The sequence below is a fragment of the Salarias fasciatus genome, chromosome 12 (assembly GCF_902148845.1).
Source record: "Salarias fasciatus chromosome 12, fSalaFa1.1, whole genome shotgun sequence".
Classification (NCBI taxonomy): domain Eukaryota; kingdom Metazoa; phylum Chordata; class Actinopteri; order Blenniiformes; family Blenniidae; genus Salarias; species Salarias fasciatus.
Window position 1 is genome coordinate 13,490,328 of NC_043756.1, and position 21,669 is coordinate 13,511,996.

The 21,669-nt window shown below is 42.3% G+C and overlaps 2 protein-coding genes across 2 annotated transcripts; both read right to left on the reverse strand.

Moving 5' to 3' along the window:
- Nucleotides 1–1,595: 1,595 nt before the first annotated feature.
- On the reverse strand, nucleotides 1,596–14,816 carry trpv4 (transient receptor potential cation channel, subfamily V, member 4). Its single transcript, XM_030105402.1, has 17 exons — nucleotides 14,750–14,816; nucleotides 13,604–13,685; nucleotides 12,855–13,303; nucleotides 12,184–12,359; nucleotides 10,297–10,449; nucleotides 9,185–9,325; nucleotides 6,952–7,250; nucleotides 6,682–6,861; nucleotides 6,328–6,486; nucleotides 5,617–5,709; nucleotides 5,410–5,483; nucleotides 4,941–5,106; nucleotides 4,787–4,853; nucleotides 4,393–4,697; nucleotides 3,843–3,970; nucleotides 3,635–3,756; nucleotides 1,596–3,513 (listed from the first exon to the last, which is right to left on the reverse strand). Exons 2-17 carry the CDS (start codon nucleotides 13,610–13,612, stop codon nucleotides 3,413–3,415), a joined length of 2,622 nt encoding a protein of 873 aa, XP_029961262.1. The 5' UTR covers nucleotides 13,613–13,685; nucleotides 14,750–14,816; the 3' UTR covers nucleotides 1,596–3,412.
- A 939-nt stretch (nucleotides 14,817–15,755) lies between these two features.
- On the reverse strand, nucleotides 15,756–20,655 carry gltpa (glycolipid transfer protein a). The gene is made up of 5 exons (XM_030104383.1): nucleotides 20,501–20,655; nucleotides 18,342–18,400; nucleotides 18,124–18,257; nucleotides 17,876–18,026; nucleotides 15,756–17,749 (listed from the first exon to the last, which is right to left on the reverse strand). Exons 1-5 carry the CDS (start codon nucleotides 20,601–20,603, stop codon nucleotides 17,567–17,569), a joined length of 630 nt encoding a protein of 209 aa, XP_029960243.1. The 5' UTR covers nucleotides 20,604–20,655; the 3' UTR covers nucleotides 15,756–17,566.
- Between the last annotated feature and the right edge of the window lie 1,014 nt (nucleotides 20,656–21,669).

Consider the following 21,669-nt stretch of genomic DNA (forward strand, 5'->3'; position numbering starts at 1 on the left):
GAAGGTGAAAGGCAGTGAACCGGTTCATGAAGTGTTGCCAGCTTGTGGTTTCATTAGAAAGGCAAAAGCCCATAATTACTGACCAGGTGTTACAGAGAGGTCAACCAGACCGGAGGCCAGCTCCAAGACATATTTTGCAAGTGGGCTGCAGTCACAGTGGGCTCTGAGCTTTTATAGTAAGAACACTGAATGCTGAATATTTACTGCTCCAATTAATATATATATAAATATATGAGTGCTCCATGGTGAGCAAGTGCAGCAGACATAGATAATGCTTGTCCAGCTCAGATAGGACGTGTTCAAGCAGCGGTGGGAGAATTTAGACCTCTGCTGCCATCAGCAGGCCAGAGAAGGAACTAATATTTTGTCAGTTATTAGATTTTTTTCGATTTTATCGGAGGCATTGAAGCTGTTTATTGAAACCGAATTGAAAACAAGAAAATATTTCTGTATGAAAATAATTATTAACCTCTATGGAGAATAATGTGTGTTTTTCCCAAGTCCTCTCATTTTACAAACCATGCCAAGCTCTTGAAAACTCATTTTGATCTTTTAGATCATGAAAGGAATATACCTTCTATAACACAATATAAAACTGCCTCCTTTATTTCGTTTCTTTCCAGTACTGAGTGGAAAACATTCGCAGACACAAAAGATTTTCTGTCTCTGCAGAAACTGAAAGACAAACAATTATGCGATTCATAAAATATAGTCAGTGTTTACTGCGCCGTGCATCATTATACAAACGACACCAGAATGTCTAAACATGGAATGTAAACATAATAAACAATGACCCGTGGCCTTCAACAGTAATGAATTTGTGAAAATAAATTGTATGGTCTATCTGCTTTTAATGAAACACATGCATACATGCAGTAGATGCACATTAAAAAAAAAAAGAGCTGTATAGGGCAAGGAGCCAATCGCAATGAAAACACTGCAGCAAATAGGGGGAAGTACATAATGGTGAGGACTGAGAGTTGATTATGCAAATACCCCAGCTGCAAAGAAACAATAACTCTGGAAATTCAAAGACAAACCATAACACGGAAGGCTATTGTTTGCATTTGCATATTTGCTTGACGACTATAACCTGCTCATCATGCCCATCTTGTTCAGAATAATGTCTTTGTATTCATACAATATGCACACATCAGAAATTGGCGGAGTGAATTGTTTCAGTTCAAATCAAAAGCCTGAGCTTGCAGTCCAAGCCAGAGAGCTTTCAAGTCCAAGAAACTATTAAATTAATATAAAATCTGAAAAAAAAAAAAAAAAAATACAAATACTGAGTAAAATATATAACACTCTCCTACACATTAAAACCCTGCAGCGTGGAAAAAAAAAATCATCCAATCAGCGAGTAGAGTTTAATCTTTATGGCCATACAGGAAGCTCACGGAATGGTTGAAGCAGGCAAACAAAAACTGATTTCTAGTCAATAAAACTATAAATATTTATTGGAGCATTTTCTAGAAGAAATATTTGACATTGCAATTATAACTGTAGATTTCTATCAAAGCAATTGCTTACACTGCCAATACAAAAATGTGGTAATTATGTCTCTGGAGGTGAATAGAAAAGACATTTGTCTGTAGGAATATAATGACAAAAAAACTGCTGGAATGTTTTTTTTTTTTTTTTAAACTACTTGAAATCCCTGAGCGATCAGAGGTACAGCACATATTTATGTTTCCTCTTATGTAGCAACTAAACACTAACAAATTACAGCTTGATAATGCACCTGTCTTCTTCTTCTATCTTGGGGTTGGTGTTTAGCGGTGTTATATGTTTCTGAAACAGCAGTTCTATAGGAACGTGTTCGTCCAGTGTCTCTGCATGCACAGTCCTCTGGACTATTACCCTGACAATGTTGCATCAGCAATAATAATACATTTGATTTCAACAGTGCCTTTCAGAACACTCAAGGACACTTTACAGGGTAAAATAAATAAAGACAACAAATGAAAGTAACAGAGGATTAAAATATACAGTGTGAAGGCAGTTTGAAACAGATGGGTTATGAAATTGTCAGAGAGGAAAAGCCTCAGTGTTCTGGATGTCTGGTGGGGTGAGTTCCAGAGCTGAGTGACTGAAAGCTCTGTTCTCATGGCGCCGAGACGGGCGAAGGGCGTGGAGCGGTGGAGGAAGACCTGGAGGAGCGAGAGAGAGGGCGTGGCAGTATGGATGAGATCAGACAGATAGTGGGGGGGCATTGTGAGAGAGGGGTGGAGGCCATTAATGCCACGTAAATGGGAATTTGCAGACCGGGTTATGTTATCGATGTGAGAGTGGAAAGAAAGAAAGCTGTCAAGGATGACACTCAGACTTTTAACTGGAAGAGGGGAGGAAGTTGGAGGTAAACCAGGATTGATTTCTGAGGATGGAGTGGAGTTGGTTTTAGTGGAAAGGTAAAGATGGGTGTCATCAGTAAAGCAGTGAAAGTGGATGCCATATTTATGGAAGATATTGCCAAGTGGGAGAAGATAGATGAAGAGCAGGGGCCCCAGGACGCAGCCCTGGGGGACACCAGATCAAGAAGAATGAGGATTAAGGCTAAACCAGAATCCACATCCATGAGGAGGTCGCTTGTGATCTAGATGAGGGCTGTTTCAGTGCTGTGGCAGGGACAGAGACCAGACTGCAACTGCTCATAGACGCTGTTTCGGGTAAGATGGGAATGAAGTTGAGAAGCAACAGTTTTTTCTAAGATCTTGGAAATGAAGGGAAGATGAGAGAGGTTATTGAAGTCATTTGGGTCTAAACCAGTTTTTTTTTTTTTTTTTCCAAGATGGGGCTCACAGCTGCAGATTTGAAGAAAGCAGGAAGAATTCCAGTGGAAAGTGAGCAGTGAATGATGGCTGACATGAGAGGGAGCAGAGAGGGAAGGCAGGATTTAACGAGGACTGTGGGGAGGGGATCCGACTGAGAGGTGGAGGGCTTGGACCTGATGATGAGCTCAGAGATTACAGAGGGATGAAGGAGTTCAAAGGTGGAAAAAAGATGACAGGGTGGGAGGTAGTGGAACCAAGATGGTGGTGGATTTTATTCTTCTTTTCATTGATAAACAGAAGGAGGGAGTTCCAGGTGTGTGTGGAGTAAGGACGTTGAATGATGTTGAATATGGAAAAAAGTGTCTTGATGTTACCTGCATGAGAGCAGACAGGACAAGACTGGAGAACAGTAAAAACACTGTAAAACACTTTAAAAGTAAGACGTGCCAGTGCTAACTCAACCGGAAGAAAAAGTCCATGTTAGTATTCACTTTCCTTCCCCTGAACAAAAGGCGCATGAGATGTGTGCAAATTGAATCTCTTATTGGCCAAATTGTCCCCTGCAGAGTGATCTCGTTGACGCTGATGGCTTTCTGCTGCCTCTTTATAACAAGGACAGCGCGAGTCCTCTGCATGCATCAGTGCCTGGATGTCAGAGGTTCCATCTCTATCACCAGATCACGAGGCCGAGGACCCTTGCTCAACTCCATCACCCGCGGGACCACAGTGGACCAGCGATCTGAGAGAGATAAATAAGAAGGAATGTATTTTATCTGTTTGAATGAAGAGAATGTGGCTCACATTGATCGACATTGAATTTGTCTTTGCAGTTCATCATGAGATCGCGGTGGGAGGCTCACCTCTTCTCAGGGCTCTAACACCCTGCTGTAAACCATTGGCCTGGACGGTCTCACTCTTGCCAGGATCCTCATTGATTATCGCCAGATTCTGGTTCCAGTGACACCAGTTCACCTCATCCACCCTGGTGTGACAAGACTCAGTGCGATGTAGCGTCTGTTTGAGGAGGTGGCTGCTGAGTGTGGAAAAAGAGAGAGTCGCACAAACTACCTGAAACACCAGCGTCGGTCTGGAGTGCCATCCGAGCTCCTGCCCACAGTCACCATCTCACCAGCTCGGAAAGACTTGCGAAGGCAGACTGGGAAGGAGCGCTCAATGTCCAAGATGGTCGTCGCCCACTTTGAGAAACAGAAACTCACCATGATTAATTTCTTAAAACTACGTCTTGATTGCAGTGACGTTTTATTATTGAGATTTCCTGACTATTTCTCTTTCTTCTGTGGCGTTAGCCGCTCGGTGACCAGCCCACAGCCCACAGCGTACCATGAAATTAGCCATGAATTAAATGGGATTAGCTCCATCCAAGCAGATACGGGGGACAGAAGGATTCTGGATTTTAATGATGTGATGGGCTAAACAAATTAGTTTTGGTTTATGATTAAAATTCCTGCCAGAGTGAAGATACACCCATCAAAATCAGCTCCCCTGTTCCTTTCATGTCTTTGTGATTAGGACTAATAAGCCGGCGTTAACATGGAACTGAAAGCTGATGTGTGAATTATAAAAAGAACCCATTGGACAGCACAAACAAACACATTACCTGAAGCTTCCAGATCTTCTTGCTCTCCTTGGAAACCTCCCCCACCGTCTCCCCCATCAGAGCGATCAACATGTTGAGCAGCAGCACAAAGGTGAGAATGATGTAAGTGACTAAGAGGATGAGGAAGACTGCAGGATACTGAGCGCTGTGGATCATGTCCAGTTCTCCCATCCCAATGGTCAGCTTGAAAAGGTCCAGCAGGAAGGTGCTGAAAGTGTCGGGGTCTCTGCAGTTTGGGTAGGTGGGGCAGCCCCCTTCGCACTCCGTGCCCGCCGGGGGACACACCGTCAGCAGCGACACCAGGGCTGCACGTTGGAAAAAACCGTGAATTACAGTAAAGTGTTTGGACGCACTTAAAAGATGCAAATCTGTAGTGAAAACATTGACTTCCTACCTGATGCATAGCCGATCATGAAGAGCACATACACCAGCAAGAATCTGAAGAGGTCCTTGAAAAGAATCTATGTACCAAAAATAAATAAATTAAAAAATGTGACAACCCACCAACACGTTTCATTTCTCTGATTGTTTTCCTGTGACGATCAAACCTTTTGTATCATGATGCTGTAGGTGCCGGTGAGCTTCAGGCCTCTGGTGAAATAAAGCGTGTTCATCCAGCCCAGGACCAGCGCGAACACCATCACGGTGACGTACGCCTCGATGCCGGACAGGTAGAGAGCGGCGGTGACTACAATCAGCACAGAGTAGATGAAGCTGGAAAAAAAAAAAAGGGACGGACAGAAACTCCCTCAGTGAAGCTGTTTCACACTGAAGTCTCGGGAAGCGAAGCGAACATCACACCAAAAGATCTGAATCAACACCGTTCAGAAGTGTGACATCCTCTGCTCCCTGTTTGCTTTGTATTAATTAAAGCTTCAAATTATATAACATGCTAAGGACAACGCCAAGAAATTAATTAAATGATCAAACTGAAAGGATGCAAGATCTGCCTCAGGTAAAAAAAACCGGCATGAGACAGAGAGGAGGTGACGACGAGGTCAAAGGAAAGAGACTCACTACAGGAGCTGAAAGGATCCATCAATAAATAAGGACTTCACCCCCGGGCATTTCTTCAGGAAGAGATCCTTAATCTGCAAGAGTGACAACAACGCTGTTGGTATAGATATGATACAATGTGTATCAATCTTTTGAATCACGAAAAGGAAACCGCCGCAAGCAGTCGGTGATCAAACCGCGGCGAGCCGTCAGAGCGCGTTCACTCACGTTGGTGAGGAAGAAGAAGATTCCTGACGCCAGCGTGACAATCTCTCCCGCCATGCGCAGGTAGTCAGACGATGTGATGTACGGATACGGAGGCTGAAGGGATAAAGACACTTCATTTCAGTCTCAGAATTATAACGGCATATACATGGAGAGCAGATCATATGAGGGCATGTCACAAGCGGTAAAGTCGATTTGTTTGACATCCAGTCGCAGTCTCACCCAGATGTTTGATCAGAGGGCCTTTATCGATCAATTATCTATTAGAATGAAGCCATGGAGCCAGCAGTCATTATCTGAGTCTAATACAAGAGACCTGGTTCACTGCTAGACCAGAAATGGATACTTTTAATGCTGTAGTTGTATCCAGTTGTGTTTTATGAGAAAAAAAATCTGTTGGGTTTCAAACTTTATTATCGCAAAGTTGTTTGCTCCATTTCTCCCTTTATGCTGCCTGAACCTAAGTAGCTGCTGCCTGTAGAATAACATGGGAGCAGGAACAATCCTCTTCTTTCTCAGATTTATGAGAAAACTTAAACATTGCGGTAAATGATGTCTTGGATAATAGCAGTAAATCTTTGGAGTACAAACACGTTGCATTTTGTGCATAAGGCCTTCCGAAAAAATCAGAATATAAAGTAAAAATCTACTTTATTCAAACATACTGTATATTATATTTAAGCGTGTTCATCCCTGTTGCAGCTTCACACCTACCACTCCTTGTGTTGGGTGGTAATAGGCCACCAGGGTAAAAATGATCATGGTAATGAGGTAGGAAACCACGCTGATGTAGAAAGTGACGGCAGCAAACTTCTGCCATTTGGCTCTCAGCAGCGCATTAATGGGCTCCACTGCCAGCATCTCGTGGCGGTTCTGACAACAAGACCACAAATATGACACAATGCCATTAATGTAAATTAAAACCAACAAAAACACAATCATGTTACATGATACTAAGGATTTTGATTCACTTTCTTTTTCTGTTTTATGATTTTGAAGTATCTAATACCCCAACAGAAACCCAGTATTTAATTTCAGCTATTAGAATAACAATGAAACTTTAATCACCTCATTACGGCTGTTGTAGACTAGGATCTCCAGCACCGATGGCTCCTCTCCACATGTGTCCACTGAGGACAGGTCATAGAGGGACGAGTACACCGGTCCGTAGGCCCAGTCCTTGAACTTACGTGACAGATGACGAACTTCCTCATCCTTGATTTCACGGCGGATAATGTGCTGAAAAACCTGAGGGAATATGAAACTGGTTTAATCCAAGTGAAAGGATAAAGGGCACAATGGAAACGCTTTTAATTGCAGAAATGTCAATGCGTCTACCCCGATCTTGCCCAGTTTGGCAGCCATCATGAGAGGCGACATGCCGTCATTGTTGAGCACCGTCTCCAGGCTGCAGTCTGGGTACAGCTTGGCACTCTTGATCAGCAGAAGGTCATACATCTTTGTGAGGAAGCGGGTGTTGTCCTTGGTGTTGTCGGCGATGTGCACCAGCGCGTGCAGCACCGTGTTCCCGCGCGAGTCCTGGCGCCGCAGGTCGGCCTTCTTGTGTGGGTTCTCGGTCAGGTAGTGCACGATGTCGGGCTGATTGGTGCACGCAGCCAGCGAGAGGGGCAGCTCACCTGGGGGGGGGGGACAGCAAGGCAGAGAGAGAGAGAGAAAGAGAGAGAGAGCTCTGACTAAATTCTGAATTCACAGAGGATTAAGACAACTGTATTGCAGATTAAAAATAAGCAAATCAACAGGAGGGTTAATTAAGAACCGCGGCTGGCGCGCGCACGCATTCGCAAAGGCATACTAAACATGGATCAAAGATCTGACTCAAATCCCTGCTATGAAAACAGCACAATTAGCAGTTGTTTGAGGGAGGGGCGCGATGGGGCCAGAGTGCCAAAAGCAGCTGCTGAAAATGAGCCGTTGCCATGGGTGACAGATTACTTTGTCACCTCGCATAGAAACGCTCCTCTTCATGGATTTGCACGGGTGCATGCAGAGTGTTAGCGTGAGTCTAAATCCCATTAGCCGTCAGCCCTGCCAGGTTCCTGTTCACCTCGCCGCAAAGCTCCGCGGCAAATTACTCACACTGTGCCCGGACACACTGGGATTTGGGAATGACAACCATGATAAGTGCAAATAGAAATCATCTCATCTGTGATGAGTAAGGAATACGGCACTCGATGGTAATCAAGCAAAGTGTTGTTAAATTTGGGCTGAGTGGAGGAAAAATACGGTCCAACGGCACTGGAAAGCCACCTTTGTTTCAGTGGTTTAGGAGATTAATATTTAAATGAATTACATGCAGTAATCTTGTTTCAATAATTACATTTTATTGAGAGGGGGAGAGGGAAATATACATGTCAAGATGCACGAGGCTTTCATCTTCTATTCATAGAAAAGTATGAAAAATTAGAAAATTAAAAAAAAATAGGAGAAAAAAGCCATTTTAATCCTCACAAAAACTTTTTTTAAAATTATAACTAACCAAATGACGGCATTCATTTCGCTCATGCTTGCATTCATTCATCCACACGTGCACAAGCACAGCAAACAAAGACCCAGCCATATCACCAACCACAAGCATGCATTAATAGTGTTCCTAAATTGCCCGTCAGTATAAATCTGTGTGATTGTCAGTCTCTGTGTGTGTTTGCTCTGTGGACAGGTGATGTGTCAAGGCCGTAACAAAGTCAGTCGGTGTCGGCCGGAGGCCCTTGTGACCCTGAGATGATAAGCAGATTGATGGAAGGGTGGATCCTCAACCCAACAATGTAAATAAAAATGCTCCTTACATTGTACAAATATTTGCTTTCCATGCATCTAAATCTGAAATTATGGACTCCAGTTATAAATAAAACATTCAAATCACTGGTGAAAAACGACCTCAAGCTCACTGGGGAGCCGTGCTTTGGTCGTTCAGGTAAAATCTGAACAGCAGCCAAAAGAGGGCAATGTTGAGCTCAGTTTAACCAAACGCTGCTTTCTTCACTGCAGGCCAGGAGGCCTCCAGCAGCCACTGTTTACTTTTCCTAACAGCAGAACACACACAGCTTTTACCGGACCCACCTTTTGAACATATGACAAAATGTCAGTCTTTCGAGTGTTTGTGGAGAAAAAAACTAAACATCTGTGGCTGAGGTGGAGTTCACCACCAGACTACAGTATCCTGACTGTAAAAAAAATAAAAAAATACTGAATACCGAGTGGAATTTAATGACAGGGGTTTCTTTGTCAGAAAAAAGAAACAGTAATCAATTGATCTGAGGAGCTGCTTTGTTACACATTACAAAGCATGTTAGTTCTGCCTTGCAAAAGAGAAAACCACTACTTGTCAGCAGAACGGTGAGAGCGGGAAGTAAAAAGAGACTGGTGAAGTCTTTAAAAAAAAACCTCAGACACACTACATCACTGCTGAAGTATGACACAGTAAATACAGTGGCGGATTTCTCCAGCTCCACGTATGACATACTGTTCATATATTCTAAAAACAGAAACGCGGCGGCGCAGTGAAGGCCTCTGTTTAAACACAACGTTCCCCGGTGGGCGTAACGCTCTTTACCAAAGTAGAAGTAGCCCCCCTCGTCCCTGGGCTGGAAGAAGCGTCCCCTGGCCTGGGCGTGAACGTCGGCTCCCTGCTCCACCAGCAGCTCCACGTACTGTTTACTGCGCCGTTCGATGGCGATGTGCAGCGCCGTCTGGCCTGGCGGGAACACACAGCAACCCAGACATCAATACTGATGACACTTCCTCACTTTGTGAACAGAATAGTAAGTAAAGTAGAAATTTGCATTTAGATCTAAAACTCGGATACGGAAGTTAAAAGTGTTGATGGTATTCTGGAAGCAAATAGCACAGCTACACAGGGAAAACACCATCACCTCCTCCAGTGTTTTTTTCTGAGAAAGTGATGCTCAAACACTTTAAAAACATTTCTGTGCAGGTTGTCTTAGTGGGGTTAAAACCCACAGAAACTGTGCTTTTAAACATTTTACACTTCCACATAAAAAGAGCAAAGACTCGTAAAAGTGGCTGCATGAACAGGAAAATCTGACGTAACGACGAGGAGTCACAGCAGCTTTTGTTCTAAACGACGTTAAAAGATGAATGGGCTGGACACCAGCTCACAACAGGCATGCATTGAAATCCAAACAAAAAAACTTTGAAAATCCTCATTTACAGGACTGTGAATGGCTGCTGTAAATGCATTCCTATGTGAAAAAGCTTGGATTCACCTCTGTGATTATGTAGTGACACTCAATCACACACCACACTAAAAACTTACATTTCTACAATACCACAGGTGCATAATTTAAGGTGTATAATCTAAGTAATGCACCTTTAGTGGATTAGGTGGCAGTACTGAGGAATCCAGTTTGTCTTAAGCTTTTTTTTAATTTTTAGAAGCAAGACAGCAAGAAATCCAGCCTCCATGCTGCCTTTCTTCTTGGACTGACTTGTTGCTGCATTTCATTTTCGACAGGATGGAGCTGGTTAGCCCAACACCCGAACATCATTTTAATTTCATAATAAATACACATTATATTATTAAAACAGAAAATAAAAAGCTCTGTTTTCTGTATCTTTAAATGCCAGCATCTTTAAGAAAGCTATTTAAAAATACAAAGGACATCAGCGCAGCTGCAAACCATCATCATGAGGTTGTTTTCGTACCTCTGTAGTAAACGTCCCTGAAGGGAGTGTTTATGAACTCTCGCAGGTTCCCGGTCTTCTCTGCGATGTCCACCAGCAGTGGGATGGTGGGGTTCTGACCGCCATACAGGTTCAGCAGAGCTTTAGGCAGACACGTCTTACCGGTGGAGAGCTCTGGAAAAAAAAAATTACAAAAATATTAAAACTGTCTATTAGTTTGACATATCTAATAAGGTTTCTCTTCAGCTTCCAAACTTTCTTCATGTTCCACAGACTCTCAAATGCTGTTTGCAGACCCGGAAGGAGGATTTGTGTTTTCTCTCTGTAAAAGACTGATTATCCCCTCGAGCGTTTGCAATTCCTATAAAATGTAATTTCCTGCTCTTAAAGGAAATGAGCTGATAACATAACACACAGTAACACAATGGAGAGTATCTATAAAGAGCCTGAAGAGCATCTCTCAACTTGAAACATTTAAACACACACAAATTGACTTTAACTTCAGCAGGTCTGACTGAAAATTACGACCACAGTGCAACACTTTAAAAATCAACTTTTTTTTCATATTAAAACCTGACCTGGTCTGGAATGCCTGTTCTAAACCCTTAAAGGTGCATTAAGGAGTTTTACAACCTTAAAAATACTTATTTTCCACCATAAATATGTTACACATTTTTAATGATGTGTACAATGTGCCCTGACATATTCATTACAAGAACCTCTAACAGCGCTAAATTGTCACTTGAAAGTTGCAGTGCCGGTCCGGCACCAGCATTTTTTTGGGGAGAATTTGAAAGGAATGACGTAATGCGCGCTCCGGCTCCTTGAGTTTCGATTTGTCCGCCATTACTCCGCCAGATGCTTAGTGAGCAACAACTGAGCAGGATCTTCCAGAAAGTAAGAAAAGACTGGCTTCTGGCACTGCCACAGCTCCAGCACAGACTCCACCAGGTAAAAGAAACTTAAATCTTACTTGAGCGCTTCTAAACGAACGAAGACGGAGTCCCCCTCTTCCGTGCACGCGAGCCACAGGGACGAGTTTTTCACTAAGCTGCATTACGCCCAAGGCCTGCAGGGGGTGCTGTTTCGCATAAAAACGTGCAAACTCCTTAAGGCACCTTTAATGACTAAGTTTATAATTTTAGTTTAATTTTAGTGCATTTTAGACTCTGGCCTGTCTACGTCCATCCTCCTCGACCTCCGGTCTGAATGTTGCCCGTTCATTACGTTGTTTTACGTCTCGTGTATCTGTATCATATCAAGCCCCATTACCTCATCGTGTTTCATCTCGTTTTTTTCCAAATTTGCTGTGAATTTATGATCACCCCTTTATTACCCCCCGCCCCGCATTGCTGACTGAAGACATACGAGCTGAACCCCTGCTGCTGCTGCTGCTGCTGCTGTGCTTATAACTGATAAACTTCACTTTCACCAACTCCTGTCTCATGTCACTGTCCTCCTTGATTTGTGACACTGCCTACCGCTTTCTAATGAAAACGAACACATTCCTGGAATTGACAGATCCAAATAACTATTTTGAAATGATTGTGATCAGGCAATTTCAACACTGAAAAAAAAAAAAAATTGCAAAGTCCTTTAAAATCTTCCCAGCAGTTTGCTGTGATTTTTCTCTGCTCCTTGTTATAAGCCTGAAAACACACACAGGAAGCTTTGCTCAGGCCTGCTTTCACTGGGACAAAGGGCCCTGACATCACTGCAACCTTTCCCGCTCACATCCTCTGAGCCAAAAACAGCATTAGGGAGGGAGGGGGGGCAGCATTAAATCACATGTGAAGCGACCACAAGATAAAGCTGCCTTCCTGCTCTGGACTACCAAGGTAGGCTCAAAATGTGAAAGTTAGAATCTGTAAGGCATGAAATGAACCCTGAGCGTCTGCTTGTGCGTACCTCTAAACTCCTCGTCCGTGAGCCTCTTCTCGTGACTCTGCAGGTACTCCAGGAGGCCGTCGAGGGCCTCGGCGTCTGCCCGGGACACGCAGTCGAAGAGCAGGGAGCGGTTGAAAATCTTCACCACCTTCGGCGGATCCGAGCTTCGGTCCTCATCACAGGACGCCTCGGTTTTACTGAGAGGAGACAGACACATGACGCCATTTTACTTGATGCAGCTTTTGAGTTCACCGCTACTTTTTTTTTTTTTTTACATTTTTGACAACAGAAATCTAGTAGTTAAGTCAGATTTTAATACAGCAATCTTTTAAGCGTTCACCCACACCCTCAAGTGCCCCAATAAATGGGCCTCTGTGTGCGAAAGGCAGGTAAGGCAGCCAGGAACCGGCAACAGCCTAAATATTACCTCAGTAGTTGCAGAGAAACTAACAAACTGCCCTCTGTGAGGTGAGGAAGTGGGACTGAACGGAGGGCTGCTCCATGCCCACAGTGTTTGTGTGTGTGTGTGTGTGTGTGTGTGTGTTTGTACTTCTTCATGTGGGACACCTCTGTCTACACCGTGGCATTTACAGGAGGCTTTCGTTTTCATGACAACATTTTTCCAAGGAAATAGTTTCAAGGAGCAGTTTCTTTACACAGGCATTTGGACAGACAGTGAACCTTCTTCTCACCCTCTCGGGAGCTTCTTCCTGCGTCTCTTCTGGTTGCTCGTGTTTCTATAGGTACCATAATCAAAGAGCGAGTCCATGGGTGCTTTCTTTGGGCCTGGAACCACGTTGGACTCATATATGGTGGATTCCAGAAGATCCATCGGGTTGGAAATGCCTTTCTTGAAAGCACCCTGGAACTTCATCCGCAGGTTCTGCCTGCTGTCCGCAGGCTGATCCGGCTGGACCAGCACCAGGACGGGGTCTTGACCGGCGTCCTGAGTTGACGGGGAGCCATCCTCACCTTCGAACAGGTCTGAGAGCTCAGAGAGGGCGAGGGCCGCCTCGCTGTCAGACTGGGCAGCCGCGTCATTTTCCGAGTCTCCCGAAAGAGCAGCCCTGGCGGAGACGGAGCCAAGGGTGTCGGCCTTGGACAAGGCAAGGTGGCACCGTCTGAGAAGAGTGGAGCGGCCCTGGAACAACAACCAACACAAAATGTTCACAGCAAAACTGCAGGGCAGGAAACTCTCAAGTGAACGAAGCCCCGATCTGTCCGAATCCTCTCAGTGTTTAGGGAAGACTGAAGCAGAACCTTCTCCCCTCATGCATATTTCATGACACGATAACTGTCAGCTTAAATATTTGACTTAGAAATCTTCTGTCATCGTACACAAGAATGATTTTGATTAAACTGGTCAATATAAGGAGCAAATTTGAAAAAAAAAAAAACTCAAAGAATGTTTGGCTGGCTGTGTCAGTGAATGGCTCTGTACCTCATTCATCCCTTTTGTCACAATGATGTGCAAAATTCCTCTTCAGGGGAAACTGGAGATGATGCTGAAGCATGTGGGCGCCCTGCAGGAAAAAAAAAACACAGACTGGAAAATAAAGCACAAGTAATAGTATTCACTGCTCCAATACATAAGGACTTATTAGTTTCACTGAACCGTCTGATGTTGGGGAAGGGATGTATGGAAAACTTAACAAGGGATTGATGCCAAAACCAATAGGAGTCTGAACTGTGATTGGTCAGGGAGGCATGGTTTCTCCAGCAGGAAGAATCACGCCACCAGTCTGTTCAACTCAGGACGAGAGCTGAAAACTCACAACAATTGCTCTTTACAAGTGGTGTATACAGTTTACCGGTACGCATGAGCTCCCTTCCAAACTAATGACGCTCCTGGATTCGTTACTGAGACCTATCTATATAAACTCGGCTCTGCTGCAAAAAATGCAACACAAACAGGGAGGCTGGGGTCCCACTAAGGGAGAGGAATGACTCACTGGCCAGTCTGCCACACTGGATTATCATGCCTTTACACTTCAACGGGCATTTGATAGAGAAAAGACGGCGGGACAAAGGGAAGTTTGGCCTTGATGAACTGCTATAACACACCAAGAACAAAGACCTACATTATTTAGTGAAGGTGTCTAGAGGGCCCAGTGGGTATTAACCTGACAGGGTGACAGAATGGGATAATAAAACATCAAGTAGACCCGAAGCTCACATATTATCCACTTATTGGGTCAGGAAGTGGACATCCACTTGTGAGAGTTTCTAACTGTGAGTGATTGTGATGTTCCCCTCAGAGACATGGGACTTCCTGGCCTGCCATCACTGATGTGACATTATCCAGAGTCAGAGAGGCTGGATGGCAGGATTTATAGCTTCAAGTTAGTTATTAAAGTCACATACAACACATTCATAGAACAAAATAAAATGTTTATTCTGGTGCTGCAAAAAAAAAAAAAAAAAAAAAAAAAAAAGATAACAAAATAAAGTGATACCTGTTAGTAATAGTTTCATCATATCTGATCAGATTACATCTCTTTATGTCCTTAACAATTGAATAAACTATCAGAGTCAGATTCCTTCATACACTACCAGCACTACTCTGGTTCTCTAGAGAGTTTCTTACCTTGTTCTGGTTTGTGTTCCAGCTGAACTCCGCAGCCTCGTTCAGAAAGAGCTCAAACTTTATTTCTCTGCTGCGCGCTCCTTTGGCTCCTTTCTTCAACTTCTGCTGGAACTCCCGTCAGGTGAAAGAGTTTCAGCTGAACTCCTCTCTTACTCCTGCTTCGTGAGTCCTTCTCCAGCGGCAGAAACAACCGATGCTTTCACAGATTGACTGGGTGGGACGACATAAAGTGACCACCACCTTTTCCTGACACTGTTCCTACCAGCCAGCAGGCAAGTCGACCGTGCAGTAACTCTTGTGGCCGCTAGAGGCAGACGAGAGTCCAAAAAAAGCAACATTCTATAATAATAATAATAATAATAATAATAATAATAATAATAATAATAATAATAATAATAATGATGATAATAATAACAATAATAATAATACCTTTTTACAATATTCACATGTTACTAGAGAACCACTGTGAGTTTTTATGTTACTATTTCAGTTTTTTCAATGAATCACTTCCCTTAAACAGATTTTGTATCATTATAAAATGTGGCCACACCGCACTGTTATTTTTCAAACCATTAACCTTAATCTAGCCTCTTTTTTTTTTTCTTTAAACTCGCTTTCCCTTTCATTGAGGGCTGCCAAACTGAATGCCTCCCTACAGTTAGCTGTTTAACAATTATTGACTCACTTCTCACTGTGAAATTCTCAGCCGTTCAGTGTCACACCACACCGAGTGCAGCTCAGGTTTCTGTAAAAAAGGTGTGTCAAACTGTAAAAAGAGAGTAAAACATATTAAACAAAAGAAAATCAGTAAGGGGAATTTTCCATTGTACCTATTCTTTGTATAAAGCTTAACAACTATTTTATTCAGCTGGTAAGTAGTCTTTCCCTTGCCTTACGGTTTTTTTGTCCTTTCTATGTTGAATTTGCATGTTCTCACTGAGTGTGTGTGCTTCACCCAGAGTCAGCTGGGATTGACTTCAGCCACACCAACATTGCAGACGGACGGTTTATTGCAGGTGAATTCATACAGAGCATGAGCAGACGTCTGCATGAAAAACTCAGACTTATGCAGGCGTTAGTTCTGACAGAGGAATCCAATTAAACTTTTAATGAGTGCAGATGTGAAGCGCTGCAACACTGACACAGCTCACAATGTACGTCCACCTCACAGCTCTCTCATCAGCATCACACTACAGCTATGTGTACACGATTCAAAGGAGAAGATCTTAACAGGTGGCAGAAGAAGTTTTACCAATTAGCAAGTCTGTGATTAGATTTTAATCTATAAAACTGCTGACACACAGCACTCCTTTCCCTGGAATGTTACTCGAGTAAGGTCAAACATGAAAAGTAAAATCAATATCAATACAGAAATATCAAATCTGGAAAACATAATTAATTCCACAACTTGTTCAAATAATATCATGCAAACAAAGTACAGAAATGTAAAAAAAAATGTCAATACATAAATAATTTAAAATGCCAATGCAGGAACAGGTCTCTGGAATGTTGAGTCTTACATGAAGGAGGGATGTAAACAGCATTTTATATTATTATTACCAGATCTGTTAAAAATTAAAAAGTGCCTAAAGTTGTTTCTCTCTGAGTGCAATTAAACATCAGAACTAGAAACTAGTAGCTAGAAACTGTATAAATGTACAGATGTGGAAATGCACAAGAGAAATCAAACAATTTCAAAGGTGTTGTTTCTATTATGCAAGGTGAAAGAAAAATGTGTTTTATGCTGTGCACACACTGAAACCTAATGACAGATCAGCTTTTTTGTGAAGTTTTCCAAGTAAAGACGACAAAGTATGGTTGTGAAAAATATCATTTCTGTGACAAAGACGAAAAGAGTAAAAATGTTCCATAAGCACGAGGAGGTGATGAAGAATAGACAAAAATAGACAAAGGCATGGACGTGGAAGAATATCAATATATAGAATATCAGGAGTCCATGTCTGAGGAATCAGTCATATTGTTTACACAGGCTGATATGTATAGAAAGAACTGATTTAAGAGGAAAGGTGAGACAAAGTCACTGAAATGTGATCTTTACCTTCTGCTAGGGGCACAAGTGCAACATGGCAGGGCATTTACATACAAGAAATGCTAACAAAGCAGTTATTTTCAGGTTAAAATAATAGAGAGTTACTGAATACGATTGCAAAGTTATTAATAAAGGACTGAGGATCATGTTATAAAATAATCAAACTTTGATTAAAAAGTAGAAACTTTATCATCTCAGTCCTGGATAGCTTTTCCTTAACAAGACATGTTTAAATCAAATTTAGTAAAAACTAAATCTACACTTTTTAGCTCAGAGCATAAACCATGTTTTAAAGATAATATCCATTTTATATTACTTTAAGGTAACAAGACACTCTTAACAAATAAGATACGTGAAAAAAATTCAAGGAAATGTTTGAAACTAATTGAGAAATTGTGCATTCAACAACAAATTCTTTTCTATATTCACAAAGACATTTCATATACATGTTTGTATCGCCTACTTACTTGTGTTCTAAAACTATTTTACATAGTGCATTTCTATTTATGATTGTTAACGAGACAAAACTCACCCATTTAATGATTTTGTATTAATGTGGTTGGTTCAAATTGTACTTTCCTTTTCAGTATATTCTTTACATGTTGATGAGAGCAGTGTGAAGTGAGGAAACCAGCACAGCCACACAGATGATAAAAAGTGCACAAACATGAGATGAGCTCTCAGATGATGTGAGCCATGTCGATGGACGAACTGCAGAGCTGCATATTTTAAATGACTAAACGAGGAGACAGAGGATCGTCCTGCAGTCACACTGTGTAGTCAAGGTCGGCATTCATCTTATTGAACATCTCATAAATCGCATCAACAGTGGCAGAAAAGTTGATCAGAAATTTTCGGATTTTTTCCAAGCATTCTTCTTCCTTGACATCCCGACCTTTGGAGAGGGCCTTCAGGAAATCTGATTTATACGGAGCAGCAAAAAGAGCTGCCTAAGAGAGTAAACAAGAAAAAGGCCAAATTTATTCTACATTGAGTTCAAAAAATATATAATCTCCAGTAAATCACACAAAGTCACAAATCTTTCATAGAAATATGCCCGACTGCTCGGATCTCACCTTGAAGAGTTGCTGCACCAGCCAGCCATGATACCTTTTCAGGGCTATTTCATAGGCTTTGGTGACGTTGACGCGGATGAGGTTGGGGTTGTTGTCGTCTTTTTCACCATCCACCAGGCTCTGAAGGAATGCTTGTATAAATCTTAGACCTCTGTTAGAAAATAAGACAGTCACAGTTGTGATAGATGCAAACTGTCCCTAAGCAGAACACACACATGCAGTGCGACAGTGTTCAAAATGTTAATGACCTTTTTAGCCACATGAGCGCCAACGTTGCTCCGACTTTGGGCCACTCTCCTCCGTACATTTCCTTCTCTGCCTCCAAAATCTGCTGAAGAGTCTTGAAGCGACCCGGGTTTGTATCATAAACTGCCTTGATTTTCTATGAAGCACAATCAGACGTTGATCTATTCAGGTTTTGAGTAAAGTAAGAAAGTCAGACTTTATTTCTAGTATTCATACTTACTGTGATGTTCCCACAAATGTCAGCTTTGATCGGTGCAAAGATAGTTGAACCGAGGCAGTCTGAGGAGGAATATTTACACACGGACATGTGACTGGAAAAATAATAAATAGGCTTATTCAAATAACAATAACAATAATAACTGTAACTGTATGTTTTAGTCATGTTCAGCTTAAATCACCTTAAAAGCAAGGTGTTGCATGGTTACTCAGTCAAGTGGCCTCATGCAGGACCTGAGCATTTGGTGACAGGACTGCTATATGAGACATATACTGTAGCCTCGGCCACAGACATCTACTGATCAACACAGACAGCTCTCAGCTCCCGGGTTGTCGGTGCTCTCGGTTGTGCCCAGGTGCAGCTGTGCAACTCCGATGGCACCAGATCTTGTTTCACAGATGTCCTCAGCTTTTTTGTCTCTCTATATACTTTCCACTCTACTGTACTAAATGCACAGTCACTATTGAAAAAGTATTCAATGAAATGTAATGAAAATAAGAACAATGTAGTTCACTTTCATTTAGGATTAATATGAAATATAGACAAGAAGGGAGTTTGCTGAAGTCAGAAAGTTGCTTATACTTAAAATCTAAATGTGTGATGTGGATATAACACTGCATAAGCTGTCTGTAAGCAAGCAAACAGGAACGAGAAGGTTTCAATCAAGGACTGTGTAGAAGAGGCCTAATTAGTCTGCCTAATTCAAAACACCTGTGTGAATGCAGTACTATGAGCGAGCAGGACGTTAATGGCTTGTAGGAAAGTTGGCCCGGAAAGTTCCAGGTCAGGAAAAACAATGGCAACAAGGAGGAAAGAGTTTAACGTCGACATCAGACTTGGTTCCTCTCAAGGGTTTCACATGGCAGATTCAATAGAGGGACTTTGGCATATTAATACAGAATGAAGCCGCACAAAGATGCCCTGGTGCACCATGCCACTGGTGAATGGGCAAGGGGAACTCAACACCGTACTAATCAATTTTCACAACTTCAAATCCAGGCCAGTGGATTAAATTATGCATGCTAAAGGATTGTGGACAGCTTGATGGAGAGAAATACGATCCAAAAAAGATTATTGTTTGAAAAGAGTGGCATCGTTTTGTTTGTAGCTTTGGAGAAGTGTGACAGATTTCCCTACTACACATCTTTTGCATCATTTAAAAAAAAAAAAAACAAGATTTAACAAATGAATCATGAAAGCTTTACAAAAGTGTTAAAAAGGACCCTTTCAAATGGTTGAGTCTGAAATCGAATCTACGTCTTTAAGTGTCTGGTCAACCAGTTTAACAGTCAAAAGGACTTCAAATATACATTATTCATAAATGTACATAATTGATGTCACCTGGTTTGCAGGCCTCAATCTGGCCTGGACTTTAAGCAATATGGGAATCCAATCATAACCGAGCAATGTTACAGCAAATTTATTCAGGAAAACAAATTTTGTTGCCTCTGAAGCCTCTGACATTGTAGAACAGCGACGTCAAAGATGTCCCAAAAAAAAAACAGCCTGTCACAGGTTACTATGCAGCCTGCAGAATTACATTGCATAGTGTATGACTAAAAAAAAAAAAGACAGTCAATAGAATTTTTTCTGAGAAAAGTAACTGCTGTTAAAAATATATTTATTGGGGATTGAAGTATTTTAGTAAGAGTTGCAGACATAACACAAAGCTGAGATGCAAGCTAAGAGAGCCACAATCCTGCAGTGCTTCATTGTCAGTGAAACCTCAAAACCAAACCATGAGCTGAATTTGTAAAAAGTTGCATGATGAAGGCAAATGGAGAGTCTGGTTTCCTGATAGTTCGCCACTGATTGCACAAAGAGGAACCATCAGTATTGCAAAATGTACTGTAAAATGTTCGACTTACTGAGGTTGTGTAAAAAGATATTTGATCAAGTGTGAATGTTTTCACATTATATGAGTATCTCCTTCCACTAAGAAAAAAGGGAAAAGCTATTGTCCAAGAAAACATGTAAGCAGAGGTAATCATACTGCCTACTGAACCAGAGAGAACAGATGGACCTGTATGTGGAACCGGGAGTAAAATGAGTTTGACAACCTTGTCTTATAGAACTTCACATTTCATAGTTTTTTGCACAACTCTACATGCAGGACTGTCAACATGGTGGCTGCAGTGTCACACTGTGGGAAGTTCACTTACCAAAGAATGGTGGAAGGTATGACACAGCCTCCAGGAACGGTCTGGTTTCCACCTGTCTGTCAGCTGGCAGCTGTCTGAACTGGTGCTCCATTAGCAGAGCCATCGCTTCAGTCCAGACACTCTCTGTACCGCTCAAGTGAAAACAGCAACAGGCTGTCACAAGCCTCCTCTGCTGCACACTCACACTGACACCAGGAGGAGGAGAAACAGCACACACACACACACACACACACACACACACACACACACACACACACACACACACACACACACACACAGCTGACTAGTCTTCCTCTGAGTCTGACCACATTTGCTGCTTTACTGTCAACTAATGGAGTGTCAGGGAATATTGCTATTCAGACTGAAGGTTCTTGTTTTAAACCATTCCTCTGTGCTCCCCAAATAATGAATCTATTATTTGCACAAAGAACCTTGATCTTATTGTGCTTTTTAGAAATTGATATGCAATGGTCACAACCTATTGATCATGCAGGTTTTTACTTGTGCGGTTTATTGATATTGTGCATGTAGTTTATGTTACATGGATGGAATGACCCCTAAACAGAGGCGGAGCTTGGGTCTCAGTACAGAGGGGGCGGAGCATTCTCCACGGGCCCTTAGATAGTAATTTCACCATTCAAACAATACCTCATGCTACCATCAAACAACACACTAATGCTCACTTTTATTGAGCCAAGCAAACCTATATGCCTCAGAAAGCACAATTAAGTCACAAACCAGTTCACAAACTCCTTCTGAAGAACAAATACACATACGCACACATGCAGACACACACACACACACACACACACACACACACACACACACACACACACACACACACACACGCTCAGTCTCGTATTTCTATCCTTGTGGGGACCTTCCATTGACTCCCATTCATGTCTAGCCCCTAACCCTGACCCTTACCCTAACCCTAACCCACACCACAACAAAGCCTAACCCTAAAGAAATGTTTTTGCACTTTTACTTTTTTCAGTAACAACAACATGGTCAAGAAAACACTGTTTCTCCTACTTAGGACCAGAAAAAGGTCCCCACAAGGCACGTCGTTTCACGTTTTGCTATCCTTGTGGGGACATTTGGCCCCAACAAGGATAGAAATACGAGAACGCACACACACACACACACACACACACACACACACACGC

Bases quoted from the DNA above. Each gene is read 5' to 3' on its own strand.
- gltpa (XM_030104383.1), bottom strand. From the start codon at position 20,603: ATGGCTCTGCTAATGGAGCACCAGTTCAGACAGCTGCCAGCTGACAGA. The intron at 18,401-20,500 runs GTAAGTGAACTT...ATTCCTCCTCAG, and splicing joins ATACCTTCCACCATTCTTTG to ACTGCCTCGGTTCAACTATC. The intron at 17,750-17,875 runs GTGAGATCCGAG...TTACTCTCTTAG, and splicing joins TGGTGCAGCAACTCTTCAAG to GCAGCTCTTTTTGCTGCTCC.
- trpv4 (XM_030105402.1), bottom strand. The intron at 10,450-12,183 runs GTACGCACAAGC...TTTTTTTTCCAG, and splicing joins CACGGACGAGGAGTTTAGAG to AGCTCTCCACCGGTAAGACG. The intron at 6,862-6,951 runs GTAGACGCATTG...ATATTCCCTCAG, and splicing joins CCAAACTGGGCAAGATCGGG to GTTTTTCAGCACATTATCCG.